The sequence below is a fragment of the Apaloderma vittatum genome, unplaced genomic scaffold, assembly GCF_000703405.1.
Source record: "Apaloderma vittatum isolate BGI_N311 unplaced genomic scaffold, ASM70340v1 scaffold11132, whole genome shotgun sequence".
In the NCBI taxonomy this organism is placed as follows: domain Eukaryota; kingdom Metazoa; phylum Chordata; class Aves; order Trogoniformes; family Trogonidae; genus Apaloderma; species Apaloderma vittatum.
Window position 1 is genome coordinate 30,743 of NW_009701913.1, and position 20,415 is coordinate 51,157.

At 41.5% G+C, this 20,415-nt stretch overlaps 1 protein-coding gene across 1 annotated transcript in view; it reads left to right on the plus strand.

The window, feature by feature from the left end:
- LOC104281360 (DEP domain-containing mTOR-interacting protein) overlaps positions 1-20,415 on the plus strand; it is a gene marked incomplete at its 5' end in the record, with an annotated part of 46,791 nt that overhangs the window by 2,683 nt on the left and 23,693 nt on the right. The window contains 3 exons of the mRNA XM_009879330.1: positions 5,206-5,384; positions 19,255-19,440; positions 20,065-20,199. Of these exons, the coding sequence (XP_009877632.1) occupies positions 5,206-5,384; positions 19,255-19,440; positions 20,065-20,199 (500 nt within the window). The remainder of the gene's footprint in view (positions 1-5,205; positions 5,385-19,254; positions 19,441-20,064; positions 20,200-20,415) is intronic.

Genomic DNA, 20,415 nt, shown 5'->3' on the forward strand with positions numbered 1-20,415 from the left:
CTGTAAAGCTCCTGCATCAGAAAAGTTGCATCCAAAGTAGTTTAAAAAAAATAACAGCCAAGAGCATCTAATTAAGATTTGAAACAGATTATTATGCTGAGATGCTGAATATCCCATTGGATTACTTCTACCAAATAACTAGGCGCTTAATCATACTTCCCAATCTCTAATTAATGATGTTTTTATTCAGGATGTAGGGACTATGACATGGTACTTTCAAGCAGAGAGAATAAAATGCATGTTGGCATATGCTACACACTAAGGAAAAGTTGTGCTTGAAGTATTGCTCTAGACTGACTCCCACCCACTCTCCTGCTTTGTTAGAAAAGAAGCATTCAGCAGCCAGGAGAGGTGCCGTGTTTTCTGGCTGGAGTCCCTTTTAGAATAATGCACTAAGGAAAATCCCAAGATTAAAAGCTGATAATAAATACTATTTTCAACGTTAGAAAGCTCTGAAGATCAGTTTGATGGAAGAGCAATTAAACTGAAATAGAAACTGGTAATTGTAAATGCCACTCCTTTCGTTGCACCCATCATATAAAATCACCTGAGACTCAGTGACTGTGACTAATTAAAGTAAAAAGAAATAAATTGTATAAGACAAGAAAATACACCACTGGAAAAAATTCCTTTACTGAATGCACTGGGACAGATGAGTTGAATCACCAATCTCCAAAACCTTCTGTGCCATATTAAGCACAGCATTTGCTCCTTTAGATTCTAACAGGCAGTGCCTGTAAGCCTGGCCCATACTATGAAAAGCTGATCAGCATGTCTACGGTAGTAAACCTTTTTTTCTAACTTGTTTTCTATATTTCAATTTCTATTCTTCTGTGAGAAAAATAATTTTTTTGTTGCTAAGACTCATAGTCCTTTGTATAAACAGAGCCGTGGTGGGAAGAACTCATGTTTTACCAGTGTCTGCTCCCATCCCCATTTCTATGCATGGAGAATTATCCCCAAACCAATGTCTAGTGTCCAGTTTGTCCAACACTGTGCTAGCAGAAAAATGTTCATAACAGTGTAGATTGTTCACATCTTGGGAAAGGAGTTAATGCTAAAAGGAGCACCTGTATCTAATTATAACTGCATCCTCATAAGGTGATTTCTCCTAGGCAACGTGTCTAAAGGGTTCAGAAACTTTTAAAACCAGCCCTGAGTGCTAAATGTAGCGTAGATTAAAAATGCACGGCATTTCAGAACCAGTCTGTGACGGTCTAAGTTAGGCACAATTCTCCATGGATCATTGGAAATATTTTAGATACACAGGAGATAAGAAGGCAGGCCTGGGCTATCTGGGCTTCACTTTGTTTATTGTAGCAAATCCAGTGTGCGAAACACTTGGATTTCATTAGATCCCTTGTCCATGCACGCTTATTGGCAACACCTTCACAGTTTTGTGGGATGCATTTTATACCCAAAATCTAATACTGAAAGTCAGACTGCTACAGAAAGTTCTATAATGAAATGTATGTGTAATATATCTGTTGTATCAGTTTGCTGATTGTGTTGAGGAAGTAGACATAATCCAGTGCAATTAAAATACTTATTAAATGTCAACAACTGCAGAAAAGTATTCATGCACAGATGGTAAGTCACCTACCACTAAATTCAACTTGTTTATCAAAATGTCTGTAGGACTAATTTCAAGAGAAATACAACCATGCCAAAGGAAATCTATCTGAATCCAACTTATTTTAAAAATCTGTGTCTAATATTGTCGATGTTACTGATCTTCACTAGGCTTTGCTAGTTTGAGATAGACGTTGCCATACTATTTTCTCCTCTTGTCCACCCACCACTTTAGGTCTGGAGTACTGTTACTTTCAGAAGCCGGCGTAGTTTGTGCTTGCCAAAACTGTGGACGTGTTATCCAACGTCAGTCCATGCAGATTTGTGTCCTCAGTGGGTGAAATGAACAAAATGCTTTAGGAGGATCAGCAGATCATTGCATGGGCAGAGGAGCGGATGTGTTAGGCAGCTTCTCTGCATTCAGACAGCTGTTTTGGGAAATGCCCTGTGCTCGCTCCTGGGACATGGGAACATTAGGATGTCCCCCTGCTGAGGAGGTTCCTTTCCCTGTCTCCCTTCTGTGTGACCACGAAGCTCCTCGTAGCCTGGATTCTTTTCTCTTGTGGCATTATCTCCTTCTCCTAGTGTGGACATCCTCAGTGGCTGTACCTGTGCAATTGGAACATTTAAAATCAGTCTTATTGTATTTTCCCTTCATTTGCACTGAAAATCATTAATCAGTTCAGGCTCCCTGCACATCGTTGCAAACTTTGGTAATCCTTTCTCTGAATGTGTTTTGAGGTTCAAGTTTATAACTAGAGATGAAACCTGATGGATTTTCTACGGTCTGGTCTGAAAATTAAGTCCAAGGATGGTATCAGCTTTCATACTCTACAGGACTGACCAGATAGATCAAGTAAGATAACCATGTTTCCTGTTCAACAAAGCCCTCCCTGCAAATCTTAAATAAATCCAGCACAGACCTTTCATAGCTTAAAAAAATAAAACAAACAAGTGGTACAGACATCCTATTTTTATGATGTTTGCAATTCTCTGTAGGTTTTGTTCAGACATACAGAATTGTTTTTTCTGGTACAGTCGAGTTTGGAAGCTATAAGTCATCTCATGATGTTGACTTAATCTGAGATTTTTCAACTAGATATCACAGTGAAAGAAGTGCAGATTTATGGTTTTAATTTCAGGAAATTATTCAGATAATTTTGAAACTGTATTATTTGAATCACTTTCATTTTAAGTCATCAGTGGTTAAATCAAATTTGTCCTCTGGTGCAGTTATTTAGATAAAACAAGGCTAATATTTTCTTTTGAAAAGGATTTGGATTTAGGTGTTTGGCTAAATACATTCTCTTAAGGCAAGGTAACAACAGTTTTAGCAAATAACATGTTTTGACAAGAATAGCCTCATGTTTTTTGTGAAACAATGAGAAAATGGAAGAGACAGAGGCAGTTTCCAATTCTGGCTAATGAAAGGCCAGGTTTTTGGCTGGTGTAAATTGGTACAGCTTTGTTGACAGCCATGGAGTTACAATGATTTACTTCAGTTAGCAACCTACGTCTATGGATTGCTGTTTGTGGGTTTGTTAAATTGTCAATTTGTTGTGTCTGTTTGTTCACAAGTCCAAATCTTTTGCAGTGCTATTCTGGGCACATGCAGAAGGGTGTGAAATGTCAAGCTGAGTGTTTTTCCACTTCATGTTTTTCCAGATTTCTTTTGTGTCTTTGTAAGAATCTGATGATTAGCATCTTTTTTTCAATGACCTCTCTATCTGCGACTTCAGTGAGCTGGTCAACTAATTATAGACTCATCAAAGAACAATTAACACAATGCTAAGAATTTTTCATTTGATGGCTACAGAGCCTGGGTAACCAGTTTTGGGTAACCATGCAGCAGATGGTATGAAAAGACATGAGCTTCGGGTTTGCATTTTTCTCTTGGGGAAAAAAAAGCCTGGTGAATGAGACACATTTAAAGATAGTCCCTTGAAACTTTGTCTGTATTAGATATGATTAGTGTGGTACAAAATATCGCCTTGCCTGCAGATGTTTGTAAATCAAAATAAGAAAAAGAATAAAGTCTTTGCAAGAGTTCTGAAGTCAATATGTTGTCCCCTGTGACACGTACTCTTGTGTTTGGCCTCATCCCTGACTTCGGCTAATTTTGACTTTGACTTTCCTGATTCTTACTCAGCTCAGAGGTGTGGGCAATGACGCGCTAACATCTACATAAGCAGTTCATTATATCTGCCACTGGCATTCAGCTGTGGCTGAGCAGCCTTTGCCTGGTTTGGTGATCTGCTGCCAGTTCCAGTCAGTTCAGGCTTCTGGTTAGCTCTTGTTAACATCACAGGAAAAGTCTTTGAGTTGAAATCACAAAGGCTGGGTCCTGTCAAACCTCCTCATTGTAATTCTGAATGAAAATTTTCTCTGTGTTCTTATGGCATAGATTTTTCTGATACCTCTCAAAGGAGTTGATATTATATTCCCTGAACTCTAGACATATTGGCAGTTCGAGAAAGAGATAGCTCATGTATGGATTTACATAAAATTCAAATTTCTGATTAAAAGGATGAAGAATAAGCACCTCCAGAATATTCATGTCACAGTTCAGTTGTGCCTTTAATTTCAAAATAGTTGGTGAACAGAGGGGAATTATTAGTATTACATGGAAAAAATAACCATGCTGTTCTTGAGCTGTTATTCTGAAAGTCCTACCACTGGTCCTGTTATTAGTCTATAATAAATAAACAATTCTGAAAAAATAATAATAATTAAGAAGGCTATGTCATTTGGTCTCCCAATAACAAAAAAGAGGGATTCTGTATTGAAAGGGAGTGATTTATCATTTTTTCTTTCAACCTGTCTTCTCTTTCAAACTGTCAGTTTTACTTTTGCATTAGCAAAATAGAGGATTTTTTTTTTTTTAACTATGTCATTTGTGTAGGTTACTTGAACAGAGAAGAACTTTAGCGTATTTAAACTAGGTACATGCCAATTGCTAGGAAATTTAGAGACACCTCACGATGTTCCTCTGAACTTTGGTGTTACACAGAGCAGACTGAGGCACAGATACTCTGAGACTCTGATGTCAAAATGCGTTCAGGTGTGTAACTTCCTGGATTGTAGTTGCATCACTGAGTGTTGGATGCTAAATATTTATTAACCATCCAAACCACAGAACTACCTTTTTTCTTCTTCTTGAATTTTCCTGCAGCAGTTACGGAGCTTATGGGGAGAATTTTCAAAACCATCTAAATTACTTCAGGGTATAGTCCTGCTAACTGTAAAAAAATAATTTGGAATTTTTGAACACATTAGTCACAAATTGGTGCTTTTGGGCTAATTTTATTTCAAAGTTGAATATACAGTAACTTGTAGAGAAGCTGAAGAACTAAATAGGGGAAATAGGAAACTGAAAACCTTGTTTTCCTCTATGAAAAAGTAACAAAAAGACGTTAACTTCATGTAGGGATAGAGAGCCTCATTTTTTTTTTTTTTGACTAAGCAGTTATAATTTAAATCCTAAATTTAGACTGATAACTTGAGGAAAGATATAGTAAGCCAGTGAATGGTTCACATATGTTTTCTTAGTGTCAGTGAGATTTGCTAGAACAGATACAGAGTTGCTGTTTTGAAGAACCATTTTCCCTACCAATTTTTTTCTCCCTATACCAGGCTGATGAGCTCTGAAAATACCCTTTTGCAAGCCAGGGAAGAGGAAGGAGTCAAGTACGAACGGACCTTTGTGGCATCAGAGTTCATTGAGTGGCTGATCCAGGAAGGAGAGGCCACAACACGGGCTGAAGCGGAGCAGCTCGGCCGCAGGCTTTTGGAGCACGGGATTATACAGCACGGTGAGTCGTGTACTGCCAGGTAGCAAGATACACCTTTTATAGAATTTTCTTGAGGTCAGATCATACGGAGGGGCTATTGTCTTCTTGGTCATAGTATGTCCAAGTTCTGAACAATTTGAGATTGGAGTCGAGGTAACTTATTAAATAAAAGGGTGGCTTTTTCAAAAGCTTGTTGTGTTAATTCTGAAAATTCTGCCTCAAATGAAGAATACAGCTAGAATTTGGGGTTGTATAATAACAACATAAGGATGTGTATGAGCATCAACACTCCTACACTTGTGGTAATTAACTTGTAGTTCTTATTATCAGTGACACGTATAATTAAGGTAGATAGTTTTGTAAGGATCAAGTACGGATTAGAGCCATGAATAAGCTAAATTCTCCATGTAGAATAAGAATGACAGGTTCTGTATGTCTTCTGACTTGAGCACGGGAGCAGACTACAATCTGATACCAGAAAAGCAGGTTTTCCTCTTGGTCATCTTGCAGAGTTGTTCTGGTATGTTTGGGCAATAAAGAGGGTATCCCTTTTAGCTGAAGCGTTATTGGGTATGGCCTGGTGCTGTAACTTCTTTGAGGCAGGAATCGGATATTTCTTCATGGTCCAGCACAGTGTAGCTGACAGATGCATCTTCACCAAGGAGCTCCCTCTGTTAAGAGTGGGGGAGACAGAGTATTCTCTCTCTACTGCCCTGAGGGCAAGGAAATGAACACCCCTGGCAGTAAACCCCATGTTACATGTTGTCATCATCTACCCTCGGTGCAAGTTGCCCTTCTTTGACCAGGCATTTTCCACCATAAACACATTGCAGGGCCCCTAGGACTGATGAAAAGGTGCCAGGAGATAACAGAACAAGCTGGCAGAAGCTGTTAGTTATACTGCTTAATGCAAAACGCGAAAGTAATGAGAGCCTGGTGATCCAAATGTTGTCACATCAACACTAATTCTGACAGAGAACAAACAATTGATGATAGTAACAGGTTGTTAACATACAAGATGCTAGATTGACTAGATTGCTTGTTGCTTTGTGAGAAAATCTCATTTTAAAGAATGGAGAAAATGGGTGTATAAATGACCTGAACAGTTCCTTTGTGGTTGTAATCACGCTGTTATCTTTAGCTCCCAATTACTAGGAGCTACTTCTGAATGTTTACAGTAATCAGCTTCCAGTTCTATAATTACCCCTGTGCTTCCTATGATTTATAGGGTGCCAACTGCTTGGAGCTTGACAGACATGGAAGGTATGCTACCCCTCCTCTTTAGAGCAGCAATGATTTCATTCCTATTTTAACCCAGTATTTTCTGTATTTTGTATATGAGTAAACTTTCCTTAAAAAGAAGGAAAGAAAAAAAAAGTCAGAAGTGGGATTTACACTATTAATGTTTTTGTAGAGGAAATAAAGCCAGGACATGACATTTGGTGCAAGGTTGGATTTACTTTGCTACTGAAATATTTCCAGAGCTAAGAAAGTCCGAATGCAGCTTGTAGTACCCATCAACTGTTGTTCCATTAACTAACAGCAAATGCTCAGCAGTGCACCTTGGCAGGGAAATGATTTTGCCCCATCAAGCCGTTTTTCTGGGGGGATTCCTGAGTGATGCTGGCCCTGCTCACCTTTATGAATCGCTCTGGCCAGATTTCTCTCCTGCTCATCCTCTTGTAGCAGTCAAGAGCACATGCAAAGCACCCTGTTAGATTTGAAACTCAGAAAGTGACTGCAGACGAGGCACTGGGAGTTGGTTGATTGCGGAGGAAGGGGCCTTCTTATTCCAAGGTACCATCATCTTCCTCACTCAGCTTTAATTGAGGCCAGAGTAACTTCGTGGGGACTTCACACAGACCTGATGGGGAAGCTGAAAGTAAATTAAACTGAATGATGTTCTTGAGATTTATCTTTACAAGCAGGCATGCTTTGTGCACATCCTGAACAGGAGATTTCGTTCTCCTCTGGATTTCACAGAAGCAATTTGTCTAGATAACATTAGGAATGCTGATGGAAGTACTAGCAGTACTTAACAACTGTGCATGTTGAAATTTTGCATAGTGCTGGCTTCCTATGAGAAAGGAGCGTGAAGGGAGAACTACCAGTACAGAACTGGGGTTATAAACTGTAAAACAGCAAGGGTAGTATTCTCTTTTTTCACTCCATCTCACTAAATTCTAGGTTCAATTACAAAAAAAAAGGTATTTTTCTATCTCTTAGTACAGTAAATTCATTTCATCATACTGTGATGCCTTTGTTTTGTATGTCATCAGCAATAGCAAAACGTTACTTGACACTAATTGACATCCTTGTTGGCAGAACCAGCAGAAAGAGACTTGAATGAACAGAAGCGGAGAATAAAACATTTTCCTGCCCTAAAGGCAATCTTTTGCTAGCAGTATTGTTTGATATCCACAATATGGAATGAAATAAAGGTTGCTCTGCTATTCTTATGAAGTATTTATTATCCTACCTAATAAAATAGAAAATAATAGAAGCAATTGAATCAAGTTGCCAATCTCAGTAGTAATTTTCCCGTCACAACTGAATTGTGCAACTATTTTTACTGATACCAACTTTCATTTCAATTACTCAGAGAAGTTCTATTCTGCAGCTGAGGTGCTGTGTTCAAAACAGCTTCCTGACACATTTATCTTCGCTTAAATTAGTCAGACATAAGCCAGGTTTCACACAGGAAACAAAATCTAATGCTGATTTTAAAAAGGAAAACAGTGGCTTAAGAGGAGAGGGACTGTGTAAATGCTGTAAAAACATCAAATGTTTCAGTTTAAAAATAATCTTCCTGATCTCTTTGTCCAAATATAACTGTATGTATTTCCCCTGCCATACATGAAAATGATGAAACATGCTTAAGTGCTGAATTGCTTCCTTCCAATATCCCACTGGTACATACAAATCGTAACCCACAAACCACCATTTTCACAGATAGGAGCCAGATGTCCTTTCTTATGGGCTGGTACTCCCAGGTACCATGAAATAAAAAAAATATGAGTAGCATGATGTTAATGCACTGTACAGTTTTTGAATTGTCAGTAGTTACTCTGCGTTTGTGAGCACTGATATTCTTCCCCAGAATATAGGAATAGAGATTGTGTGGAGACTTACAAACATGGTGCTGCACATCCAGTAAGGGCAGGGGCAAAAGGTACACAGAACTTATTTCGAGCTCTAGAAAAGCCCATTTCGCGTCTGGTGAGGTATGTAGAGCTTTGTAATATTAACAGATAAAACTTTCCTCCAGGAGACTAGTTCTTTTTCATATAGAAGTGGTGAGACAGATTATTTATTGTTGTCAGAATTAACATGCAACAAGAGAAGAAGAAAGTTCTCTGCCAGCTCTAGAGTAGATCAGACCAAAGAGAGAATGGCTTGAGGGCAGGCAGAGGACAGTGTGAGCATCAGTCTGGAAGACAGAGATGCTGAGATGTCCAAGGAGGACAGAAGGTAGCCACAGAACTTTCTGGCTTCGGTTTTTGGCTCATAGTTGCTTTTGGCACTTGTTGCAGCACTTGTCTCACACCTGCAGCCCCGTCAGCAGAGCACCACTGACACAACAGGCTGAATTCGCCTGTCCTCTGAGGGCTTATTGGATACGGAAGCTTGAGGGAGAAACATCTGCCTGCCTTGCAGAAAGGCTTAGGGTCTGAAATCTCAAGTGGTAAGTCCTTTCCATTTTAAAATCTCGTTAATAGTGTTAAAAGGAACCTATGCCTTCGTAGGATAGCACCTGCACTTTGCAAGATGAATATTTGCATGTCCTCTGTGGCAGTGACCAAATTGTAGCACATTTAGAAATACTTTTCAGTATGTTCTGGAGTGTAAACACTGCACTGCAGCCAGTGCGACACGAACTGCTCTCCTGGTTGGGGCTACGGGATGCTTAGGTCTAAGCCGCAGTGCCAGGCTTCCTGTGCCAGATCTCTCTTTTGCTGTTGCTGTTTCCCAAGCTGCTGCTTCCCTTTGGGTGCATATGCTGGGTGTTGTGTCCTCTCTGACATCCCTCCAGCACCTTCCCCAGGCAGTGACTGCAGCACGATTCAGAACAGTGTTTTGCTTGGCTGCCCACTCTGCTCCAGGGAGTTTGGGTGGCAGATTCCCAACCTTAGACCAGCTGAGGAACACACGTGTGATGGGTTCTGGAAAGGCCATAGACTTTGCTTTCCAGAATGAGTGAGGAGTGGAAAGATCTATTTTGGAGATGACTGGGCAGCAGGTATCTTACTTTGAAACATTTTATCAGTGCTAGGGTTTTGTAAGAGTAGTAAATATGTGGGTAAGATGTCCTAGCTATGATATAGGTGTCTTCTGTTCCCACCTCCCTTTAGAATACCTTTCAGCTTTAAAAAGTTTTCTTGAGTTAATTGCACTAGGCCAGACCTGGAGCGTTCAAGGCAGGCCCATGTTCGGCTGGCTTAGCACAGAAGCAGGTGCTTGCTGTCTCATCATTGTCAGCAAAACTCCACTGTGCAAATTACTTTCAGAGACAAAACCAAACATTTTGTAGTGACTTAGTGAGAACAGTAAATATTGACATATCCTATCTCACTGTCTCTGCAGGAAAGTCTTAAAACCTGTATTTCATTTTCCCTATTCTTTGCAAAGACTCTGTACCTTTATATAACAGAATTTCCTTTAACAAGCGGATCCATGCATTTAGTTTTAAGCCTCCAAATGCATGACACAGCTGAAAGTTTGTTATAATTGTGGAACTAGATTAAATATTTAACCAAGTATTATTTCTTTTGCTTTGGTTGAAAAGCTTTCCCTCTTTCATGCAAAATTTCTGTAAAGTATGTATTGTTGCATTTACCTTAGATGTCCAGTTGCTTATTGATATTTCTTACTTTGTAAGTGAAAATTTGCAATATATATGAAATATACACTTCTTCTTTAATTTAAGGTTTCTCTTTGGAACTGCTTTCCCTGGAAATATCAACTGTAGGTAATAATTTATAAATGCCGTTGAACCATCCCATTGATCTTTGACTTAAATGGTCATAGATTTAGTCCCTCTAAACACATAAAGTTTTTTAATATAATTTTTCTAGTTGTCTAGCACATGGATCACAGCAGCTGTTGGGTGTATCCAAGCATTTATTGTATATATTCCATGCAAAAAATTATAACCCGTTACATTTTTACAGATGGTGCCTTGATTTATCTGAGTAAAACACAAGCCTTCAGTAAGTCTTTGAAATCTTGCAACGCAACTTTGTTTTTATTATAAGCCCGGGTCCTCCTCCAATGATGCCACGCAGAGGCAATCAGTTGTTTATTTTGTGTGGCAGTTCTTCCCCAGCAGTTCCCATACATAGGAACACATTACCCACAGTAATTCAACTGCTTATGGTAAATCTGGAGACCGCCTTGCATATTTTTCATGTTTTTGCCCTGGCAAGAAATCAGAGAATAAGAACTTTATATGTAATTGTATAATCTTCCATTTTCCTAATCGATCAGCTTCTCATTGTGCTCTCCTTGCAGTTGCCTTTATCTAAAGCAATTTTTTCAAAGAGCCACACACACTCTGTGCATTATGTAAATAACATACGAAGACTTGTTTTTATGTTAACTACTGGGTTCTATTTTTCTGACAGAGAATGGGTTTCAGTTTTTAACAGCTGCAACAGGAAAAAAGATACCCAGATGGGCCTCTTCATCTTCTGCTTTCCTTGCCACAGCCTGTACTTTCCATACTTTATTTGGAAGCAAAGAAAAAGCAGTTGGCTATGTTCTGTAAACTTGCTGAATTAAAGATGATAAATCCTCATATACAAACTGAAAAGACTGATGAAAAGTATGTGATGTAACACTGGCTTTTCATGCTAGAGTAAGTCACATGTATTTGAAAATAGACTGCAAATAGATGTCAAATCTACTGGAAAGACAAAATGTATATAGACATGCTTATCTGCACACTTATTTTAAGGCAGCTGAAGCAAAATGTTAATGCACTGAGCAGAACATAGCACTTTAATAATAACAGGATACACTCTGTGTTTCAAGGAACTTCAGAGAGTTGTCTGTCATAATCATAGCAACATATAACGGTTTGGGTTGGAGACGACCTTTTGAGGTCATCTAATTCCATCTAATTCCTCTGCCATAGGGGCATCCAGATACTTCAAAGGTGGTATCAAAGTTGTCTAGGCTCCTTTGCACTCTGTGAATCTACCATAGTTCATTGAAACGGCTCATAAGACATGGTGCTCTAATTATATCGCAGCTTTTTTTCTGGACCTACTTACAGGTCCAGGACCTACTTCTGAACATGCTTACTGGCTTCACCCTTAGCTAGGATAAGCTGGAACAGCTCTCTGGGTTTTGTATTTCAGGGCCAGGATCTTCCTTGCAGTTTTGTACAAGACAGTCAGTGGAAAATAGAGCAGTTGAAGCTTAAATCCATTGTCTGTCCAAAACGAATTCTATGTAATCCAAATGAGAAAAAAGTCCTATTCAATATAGCACTGTCAAGAGTTTAACGTGCCAGCTGAGTATATTTGCAGGTGGGCTTATCTTCAGTCTACATAGCATGTGCACGTTCATAAAAAGTGGAAATGCAAGTGTTGTGTTTTTGTGGTGCAGGGAGTCCAAGACCCAAGGCCCTGTGCTCACAGAACATCTGCAGTCTCTCTTCCTTGATCTGAGGGAGCTCCAAGCAGGTGGAATTCGTCAATGTGTAAAAGGAAACTCATCTGAATAGGTGCCATTATTAAAATGCATTTGCGGATGCCAGATTAGCTTTGGAAAAACAGGAAGGCTTTGAGAGGAGTGGGAAAAGCATTGTCCAACCCAGAATAAAGTGTTGGTTATTCCCCTCCAGCCGCACATGCATTGGGGCAAGGCAGGAGTGGAAGAGGGATGGGGCAGGAGTGGCAGGGTGGTGTGGCAGTGGTGGACAGCCTGGAGCCAGGGTGAGAGGCCGGCAGCCACCCCATGCTGGTCCCAGCAGCTGGTCGGTGTTTTCCAGGCCTGTGGGCTCACCCTCGCTCTGCAAAAGCCAAAGTGGATGCACACACTTCCACTGCTTCTCCTGCCAAGGGACTGAAATGGAGCTGGCAAAAGGCATGAGGCGCAGAGGACGCAGGCTCAGCAAGCTGTGTGCTTTCCACGGAGAGAGGCGTTTTTTTAAGGAACTGTTATTTCACAGCATTGATTTGTTTCCTTCCCTTTTAAGCACTGGTTCTGCTTAAGAGAGGGGAGCAAAAGGACATGAGGCTGGAGCCAGACCCTTCCCTGGGCGAATTTTGGGAGCTGGCAGGAGCAGCTCAGGCCATGCCCTCCCTCAGATAAACCAGCAGCCCCCTGTCACTCCTGCAGCCCACCAGCATGGATCTCACTGTCCTGCACTGGTTTTCAGCATGGCATCAACTCTTTTGGGGCAATGTCCTGCCACTTCAGAGGTCAAAACTGATATCATCATCCTATATGAAGGTGCAGACTATTGCGGCCGGTAGTAGTGAAGGTCCAGAATGATCTCCTTCGGCTTCAAACTGGGTTAAGATCATTTTGATAAATGACCTCAGTAAAAAGGTGAAGTGTACCTGTGAATAGACTTGGGGCTGCTGCCTTGTGCAGCGAAAGGCCTGGAAATGTGTTGTGCACCCCTGAAAAGAGTGCAGTGCTGCTTTGGTCTTGAAGTGAGGACAGACATGACCTGTCAGCACTGAAAACTCCATTTACTCTGCTAATGCTTTTATAACCTCTTCCTCTTAACCCCAGCACGAGCACACGCTCACCCAAACAAACAAGCGCGCACTTCAACGGGTCCTCCGCTCTCTTGAGAAGAGCTGCTCATCCAGCTCCTTGGGGAGCTTTGATCTCTTTCCCAGCACTCCCTCGACGCGGAGCAACCATTCCCTGGCTCCAGCCATGGGCTCGCTTGGTGACAGCCTTGTGTTTCTGGGGACGTGCAGAGCAGCTGGAGAGCATCGCTGGATGTGGCCTTCTGGGAACTGCAGCTTTCAACTGATAGAAAGCATTAATCACCGCGGTGGAGATGTGCATGGATTATCAGTGCTAAAAATCACGGGGAATTGAAGTGGTGGGAGGGATTTAGGGGAAAAGCCAGTTATGAAAATGGCCTAATTTATAAGGCATGAGTCACACTATTTATTAAGATAGGCTTTTGTGCTTTCTAAAGCCTCCTTGGCTCTATGAAATAGATGTAAAGCTAATATTTCTATCTCTGCTGTGCATCAGTCTCCTTGCAAAAGAAGAAAAGAAAAAGCTCTTTGAGCCCTGGGCAGATCCTAGGGTTGTTTGTCAGAATCAGAACCCAAAAGAAGATTTGCATGGATGTTGCAATTTATATTTTATGTATCTGGACAGAAAGTGTGAAACAGCCAGGCACAAGAAACACCAAAGCTGCAACATTAGATGCTCCAAATCAGAGAAATGCCAAAATAAATATTCTGATTTTTCTCTTCTTAATGGTAATGTAAATAGAGAATGACCAGCTAAAATCAATGCTAATGAAGCCTGCAAACTCTAGGGACAGACGAGACAGTAAATAAACAATTGAACTCAATTAAATGGCCATTACCCCAGAAGAGCTGTGGTTTTGTACAACTAGAAGGCAATACATCTAGGAAATGAGAATACAGGCTTGGTTCATTGATGTGAAGCAATGATCTGTAGGGGAAGGAGGACATATAGGGCACAAATTGTTCCCATTTTACGCTTTTTGTGCAGCACAGTTGTAGTAACTGTTACTATGAGCCTGGGATGTACAAAAAAGACACCAACAAGTAAGAAAAGGGTAGTGAGGTTGTAACTGATAGCTGGATTTTAGGACAGATAAAGAAATTCTGAAGAGGACTCAAGGGAGGCTAAAAGAAGTCAGAATTACTGACTTATTCAGCTGATTGAAGATGTATTTGAGAGTTGGCTTCATCACTTCACAGATGTCTTTACAAAGATTTCTGAGCAGGTGTTATGTAACTTTCTGATGACAGCGTGGCAAAATCGAGGGATTATTAGCTAAAGTTAAAGAAATTCTGCTCTGAACCAGACAGGCAGGGAAGGCTTGAACAGCTTGTAAGTGGCAAAGTAACGTGGTCATTAGAGGCTGCTTGAAAGTACGAGTAAACTGTATTTTTGTAAGATTAAAAGACAGGTTTTATATACTGTTTCTGGGAGAAATTTTGTGGTCTGTGTATGTGGAAGATTAGACTGGTGGGTTGTGACTGTAACTCCAAACATCAGTGACTGTGAGTTGATGTTGGTGCCTTTCTCTCCAGGACCAGTAATGCTTGTGCACATTTTTATGATTTTGGAGGTTGCCAGTCACTATATTTTTCCTTTACTCTCTTTGGTACACTTCTTTCTGTTTCATAAGATGCACGTTGTAACATGAACATGTTGCCACATGAGCACTGGTGAACGAAATTGGAATGAGAAACCCATGAAGTCACCCCACCTTACTCTTTACATCACACTCATCGTGTACAAATTCAGACATGGCCTGACTTTTTTGTAGGAACTGAAATAGGTGCGAGTTTGCTTTCTGATGCTGGATTATGAAGGGCAGTAAACTAATTCAGGAGTAGTTAAGGCAACCCCTATTTGGAGGCAGCAGCCTCCACAAGAGGGACAGACACCTGGAGCAAGAGCCTTGTCAGCTGCCACAAGTTTATCTGCTGCTGCCTCTGAGCCAACACTCCACGTTAGCTCGAGGTAACAACCTCTAAATTACCTTCAAAGAAATCCCTCCCAAGCAAGCCTGTGCAGTCCCCTCAATGTTCTGCAATCAGCTTGGAAAAGTGTTTCACTCCCACTTCTCTCTGCTGATTGCAGCAAAACACGGAGTGTTGAAGCAGGGCTGAGCACTCCTGCCTGCGCCCATACCTGCAGCATGTACAAAATATAACAAAACCAGCCATCTGTTCCTGCTCTGTGTCCAGCATTCTCATAGTTGTGATTTATCAAGAACGAGGGCATGTGTAGTGCCTCCTGGTAAACGACAAAGGTCAGTCACTGCTTCTGCGGAGTGCCCGCCTGCCCCTCCTCAACCTCCTCCTTCTGATCCATGGTCTGCAAATCCCTTTTTCCACACTGTTCCAGGTACACTCATCCTTAGGCAGAGTCACATGACATTTCATCCCAAATCATGAATAGGTCAGATGATTTTTGTTTTTAAAAAAGCCCCATAGAGCACACCAGTAATTTTGGTGAGATATTTCATTCGTTGATGTACGTACAAGGAGGCAGCCTGAGGTAACTACTCCTGTTTTTCTGTCTCCTTCTTAAATATGGAGAAAGTTACATTGTGCTACAAATATGTTGTTTGCTCAAACTGAGGATGCACGCTGTTATTCAAACACACTCACATGAAATGTGAGCTATCAGTAGAAATGAGGGATTCAACTATGAGGACCAATGAGCACTCCAAATTCTGTACTGACGCTGCTTCTCGCAAGCGTTCTGGGTACAAATGCTTTGTTGTGTAAATCATATACAAATATTTTACAACATAGTCATTGATCTTACCTTTTCCACTTGTATTCCTTTACTGTATAAAAATTTGCCCTTCCATGGACTACAGTAGTTGCAGTGGGGATGAATTACTTCAATATAAAGCGTAAGCTTTGCTATTTTAAGTATATAAATATTACAATATTTCAGTCAAAACAAATGTTGTTTCTCTAAAATATGTTCAGTATTATGGCATTAAAAAGTTGACATTATCTAGTTTTCTTGGTCAGCAACTATTCCAGAGTTTCAGAGTGCTTTACAATGTCTGCAGCATGAGTGCCTGTTAATCTCTGATTATCATAATTTCTGAAGACTGTCAGAGCACTTCAGTTAATGACACAAACAGAACAGAATAGTTTTAATTCAAAACTGTAGTGCCATAATATTTAACTTGAATCAGAAACCCTACTGATGTTTCTTATATTGCAAACACTTGGCAACAGTAATTCTACTTCTAAGGGAGTATTTGTGGAGCCCTCTTTCATTTACGATTATGGACGTGTTGGTGCAAGTCCAGAGGGCCATAAAGATGATCAGGGTGTTGGAGCACCTCCCATATGAGGACAGGCTGCGAACTGGCGTTGTTCAGCCTGAAGAAGAGAAGGATCTGGGAAGATCTTACAGCTGCCTTCCAGTACCTAAAGGGGGCCTAAAGGAAAGAAGGGAAGGGACTTTTTATAAGAGCACATAGTGATAGGACAAGGGGTAATGGCTTCAAGCTGAAAGGGGGTAGATCTAGATTAGATATAAGGATTCTTCTCTATGAGAGTAATGAGGCACTGGAACAGGTTGCCCAGAGAGGTGGTGAGGCCCTCTCCCTGGAAGTGTTCAAGGCCAGGCTGGATGGGGCCTTGAGCAACCTGGTCTAGGGGGAAGTGTCCCTGCCTATGGCATGAGGGCTGGAACTAGATGATATTTAAAGTCCTTTCCAACTCAACCCATTCTACGATTCTATAATTCTATGAATCCCAGTAGTACGCTTTCTTCTTATGTTTCAGGGTACTCTTAAAATGTCATAAAAAGAAGGGTTTTATATTTACATCACATTATTCTAATAATATGGTAAGATATTGCTACATATTGCTACTTCTACTTACTATGTCAGTGATCTGAAGATGATACTGATAGCTGGAAACACGTACATACTAACTTTTCCTGGGATAGCAAACCCTTTTGTAGATGTAGGCAAGTCTCCAAATCTCTTTTCCTCTGTTTCTGTTCTTCAAAAATAGTGATTGTTTGTAAGTGTTGTTTAATAGTATTGCATACTCCAAACCAAGAAGCACAGCAGCAGTGTGTGTCTGCAATAACTAACATGTCAGAGCACAGTAACAAATGGCTTGCAATGCTAAATTTGACTTAACAAAGCTGTTTTTCTCATGGAGGATGCATATGGTTGAAGTGAGGTTCACTGCCAAAATGAAGCAGAGAAAACCCAAGTGGCCCCGGCCGCTCTGAAGCTCTTCAACAGAACCAGGCAATCTAGCGAATAGGAGTCTTTTGTAACATCGCTGACTGTAACATGGCTGACTGACATGACCTTTCTGCTTTAGTCATGAAAAAATGTAGAGTTTCAAAAGTCAACTTTTTTTAAAAGCTCTTAAGAAATGCTTGTGCCACACTGCAGGACTCTGGGGCAGACGGTCTGCATGGCAGCTTGGGCACAAGTACGTGCAGTTCAGAAAGCTCCTGTGTCCTGATTATTCCTAGTGTCCTAAAGGCAAAAGTCCATTTGTACAAACAGCGTCACCTCTCTGACAGTGGCCCAGGCAGGCAAGAGACAGACTTCTTTGCAAGATGGACATATGGTCTGACCCCATGTGGCAATTTCTCTATCCATATGGAGGATCAAGTCTAGGACTGGCATCTTCTTTACCGTCTGGTTGATTTGACATCCCTGGCAAGAATATACTGGAGAAGGTGGCTGGGCTTTTTCCTCTGTGAGGCTACTCCTTCAGCTCACAAGCATTTATGCCATACTGGCAGTTTATAGATAGATCCAGCCATTTTTGTCAGCTATCATATATGGGATATAGTTCTGTGGGGCTCATGGAGAGTAATTTGAGGTATTAAGAAGGGAGGAGAGCAAGAAAAAGCATGTTGGGGATGAGGACGAAGAGAAGGAAGGACTAAAGGACTCTGGCCTCTGGATCTAGTGTAGCACTTGGGCTGTGCTGCTTTTGAACTCCACGTGTTGGGCAGAGCAAAGAGCAAGGCAAAAGTTCAGTGTCTCTGGTGGGAGGCTGACACCAAATCACTGAGTCACGTACTCCAAGACTTGACTGACCTCTGAGTGTGTATCTGTGTTGTTGTTTACGCTTTACATATAAATGCATATAACCCACCAGTTCTTATGATTCAATATTGGAAGAAATGCAATTTTTAAATCAGGCAAATCCAGAATCTAGATCCTTCATGGGAAAGGGAAACCATTTCTATGGAAGGTGACAGCAGGAGCTAGGTGGAGAGGAAAAATCGCAGCCAAAACATCTACTGCAGCTATTTAAGATGCTGCAGTACTAATGCAGGGAGTGCTCCAGAGGACTTTCCTCTGATCAAGCCCTGAAGTCAGAGCACTTTCAGGACCTGGCACAGAGCTCTGTCCAACTGCGCATTTTTCATCGCTATTGAGATGCAGTATCAGTGGCAGCCAACACGTGACCTTACAGCGATGCTGCGCTATGCAGGTTGGCCTGAGTCCCTTGCTTCAACAGCAGTAACCTGGGATTTGCTCTCATTGTCAGAGCAGGTTGTAATTAAGTCTCCTGTTCATTACGTAAGAAATGATTTTTGGCCAGGTGCCTGTTCCCAAACTTTGCGTATCCGTGTGAAGGGGGGAAGTGGCCTGCAGGAAGTGTCTGGGACACGGTGTCTGTGCAAGACAGAGGAAATACTCAGGTCTTAATTCTTTTGCTGCTGTAGCGCCGAACAAGGCGGTCAGTCAGAGCTCCCAGGGACTGACGAATTTACAAAAACCTCAGTGTAACGAGCTAAGTCTGGTCTGTTGTGATCGGCAGCAGCAGGCAGCACACAGAGGAAGCATGCGTGGAGATGGACCGTTATGCAGCCTGTCATGGAAAGATAAGGTACTTCCATCTCCACTTGACAATACAAAGTACTTGTGATTAATCAGGGTAGTGTAAAAATATTCCTCTCAGCAGTGGCCACTGAAGTTCCTATTTTGTTATCGATAGTATAAAAGCATGTATATTGAAGCTAACCGCGTGAAGCTGATCACCTCCCTCCTTCTTCTGAGTCTGCAGAGGGCAAGAGGAGAGCTCCAAGCGTCGCTTCCTTACAGAGAAGTGTGTAGTGCATACACTGCAGATAGATATGCACTGATTTCAGTCCTACCAGTCATAGACTTCCTATCTATTTCTTTTCCTAGTGTCCAACAAGCACCATTTTATGGACAGCAACTTGCTCTACCAGTGCCGAATGAATTTCCGCCGGCGGCGGCGATTAATGGAGCTCCTCACTGAGAAATCTCGCTTGATGCCAGAAAGCCATGACAGTCCATTTTGCTTGCGCAAGCAGAACCATGACAACAGAAAACACACCAGTTTTCTCTCAGGTGACTCATCAACTATACTGCTGTCTGTAGGACGAGTCCAGGAGATGTTAAAACATCCTATTTGGAGGCGAGGTTTCAGTGTTTGTCTGAAAAAAGCGGGTTTGGGTGTCATGTGTCGCCGTTCACAGGAATTGACCATTTGTTCAGTTTACAAAATCTTTAGCTTCCTGGAGTGGTTCTATATCAGTAGCAACTGCATTTTAGATGCTGATCAAAATTCAGTGTCCATAAACAAACAGGGCTGGTTCAGATCCTCCAAGCCCAGAGTAATTTTACATGTATTTTATGTGGAATTTTCAAGAAGAGTAAAAATGAGGGGAAGGGGTCCTGCAGTGTTTGCTGCGCAGCAATATCTAGTAAGCACTGAAAGAATAAATGTGAAGTAAAAGGAAAACTGGAAAACTTTCTTCCCTACATTGAAATGCCTCCTAGAAGACGGGAGCAACGGGAGCAGTTCACCTCTCCTGTTAGCTGCAGCATTATACTCATGCAGTTACTCTCTGTAGAACACACTAACCCCTTTCCGGTGTTTTCAGCAAAAGCAGGACTTACTGCTGTCATTTTAAAGAAACCAGAGAAATGGGTTTAATAATGGATACCAGCTCCCTTTCTTTCTCTTTGTAGTGAGTCCCACCAAGGAGATCAAGATCGTGTCGGCGGTCCGGAGGAGCAGCATGAGCAGCTGTGGCAGCAGCGGGTACTTCAGCAGTAGCCCCACGCTCAGCAGCAGCCCCCCCGTGCTCTGCAATCCGAAATCCGGTGAGCACCAGCATCGCTTACGATGCACGGGAGCCAGAGCACAGACATCTGTTTGGGGAGAAGGCGACTTGAAGAATGCCTAGCATCATGTCTAAGTTTATCTTTTCAAAGATACATTAAAAAGTCACAGCGTCGCAGGTTTTGTAGGCCAGAGGGGACCATTTTCATCTTCTAGCCTGAAGTCCTGCTGACCAAAAGCCCGACATCTGCCTCCAG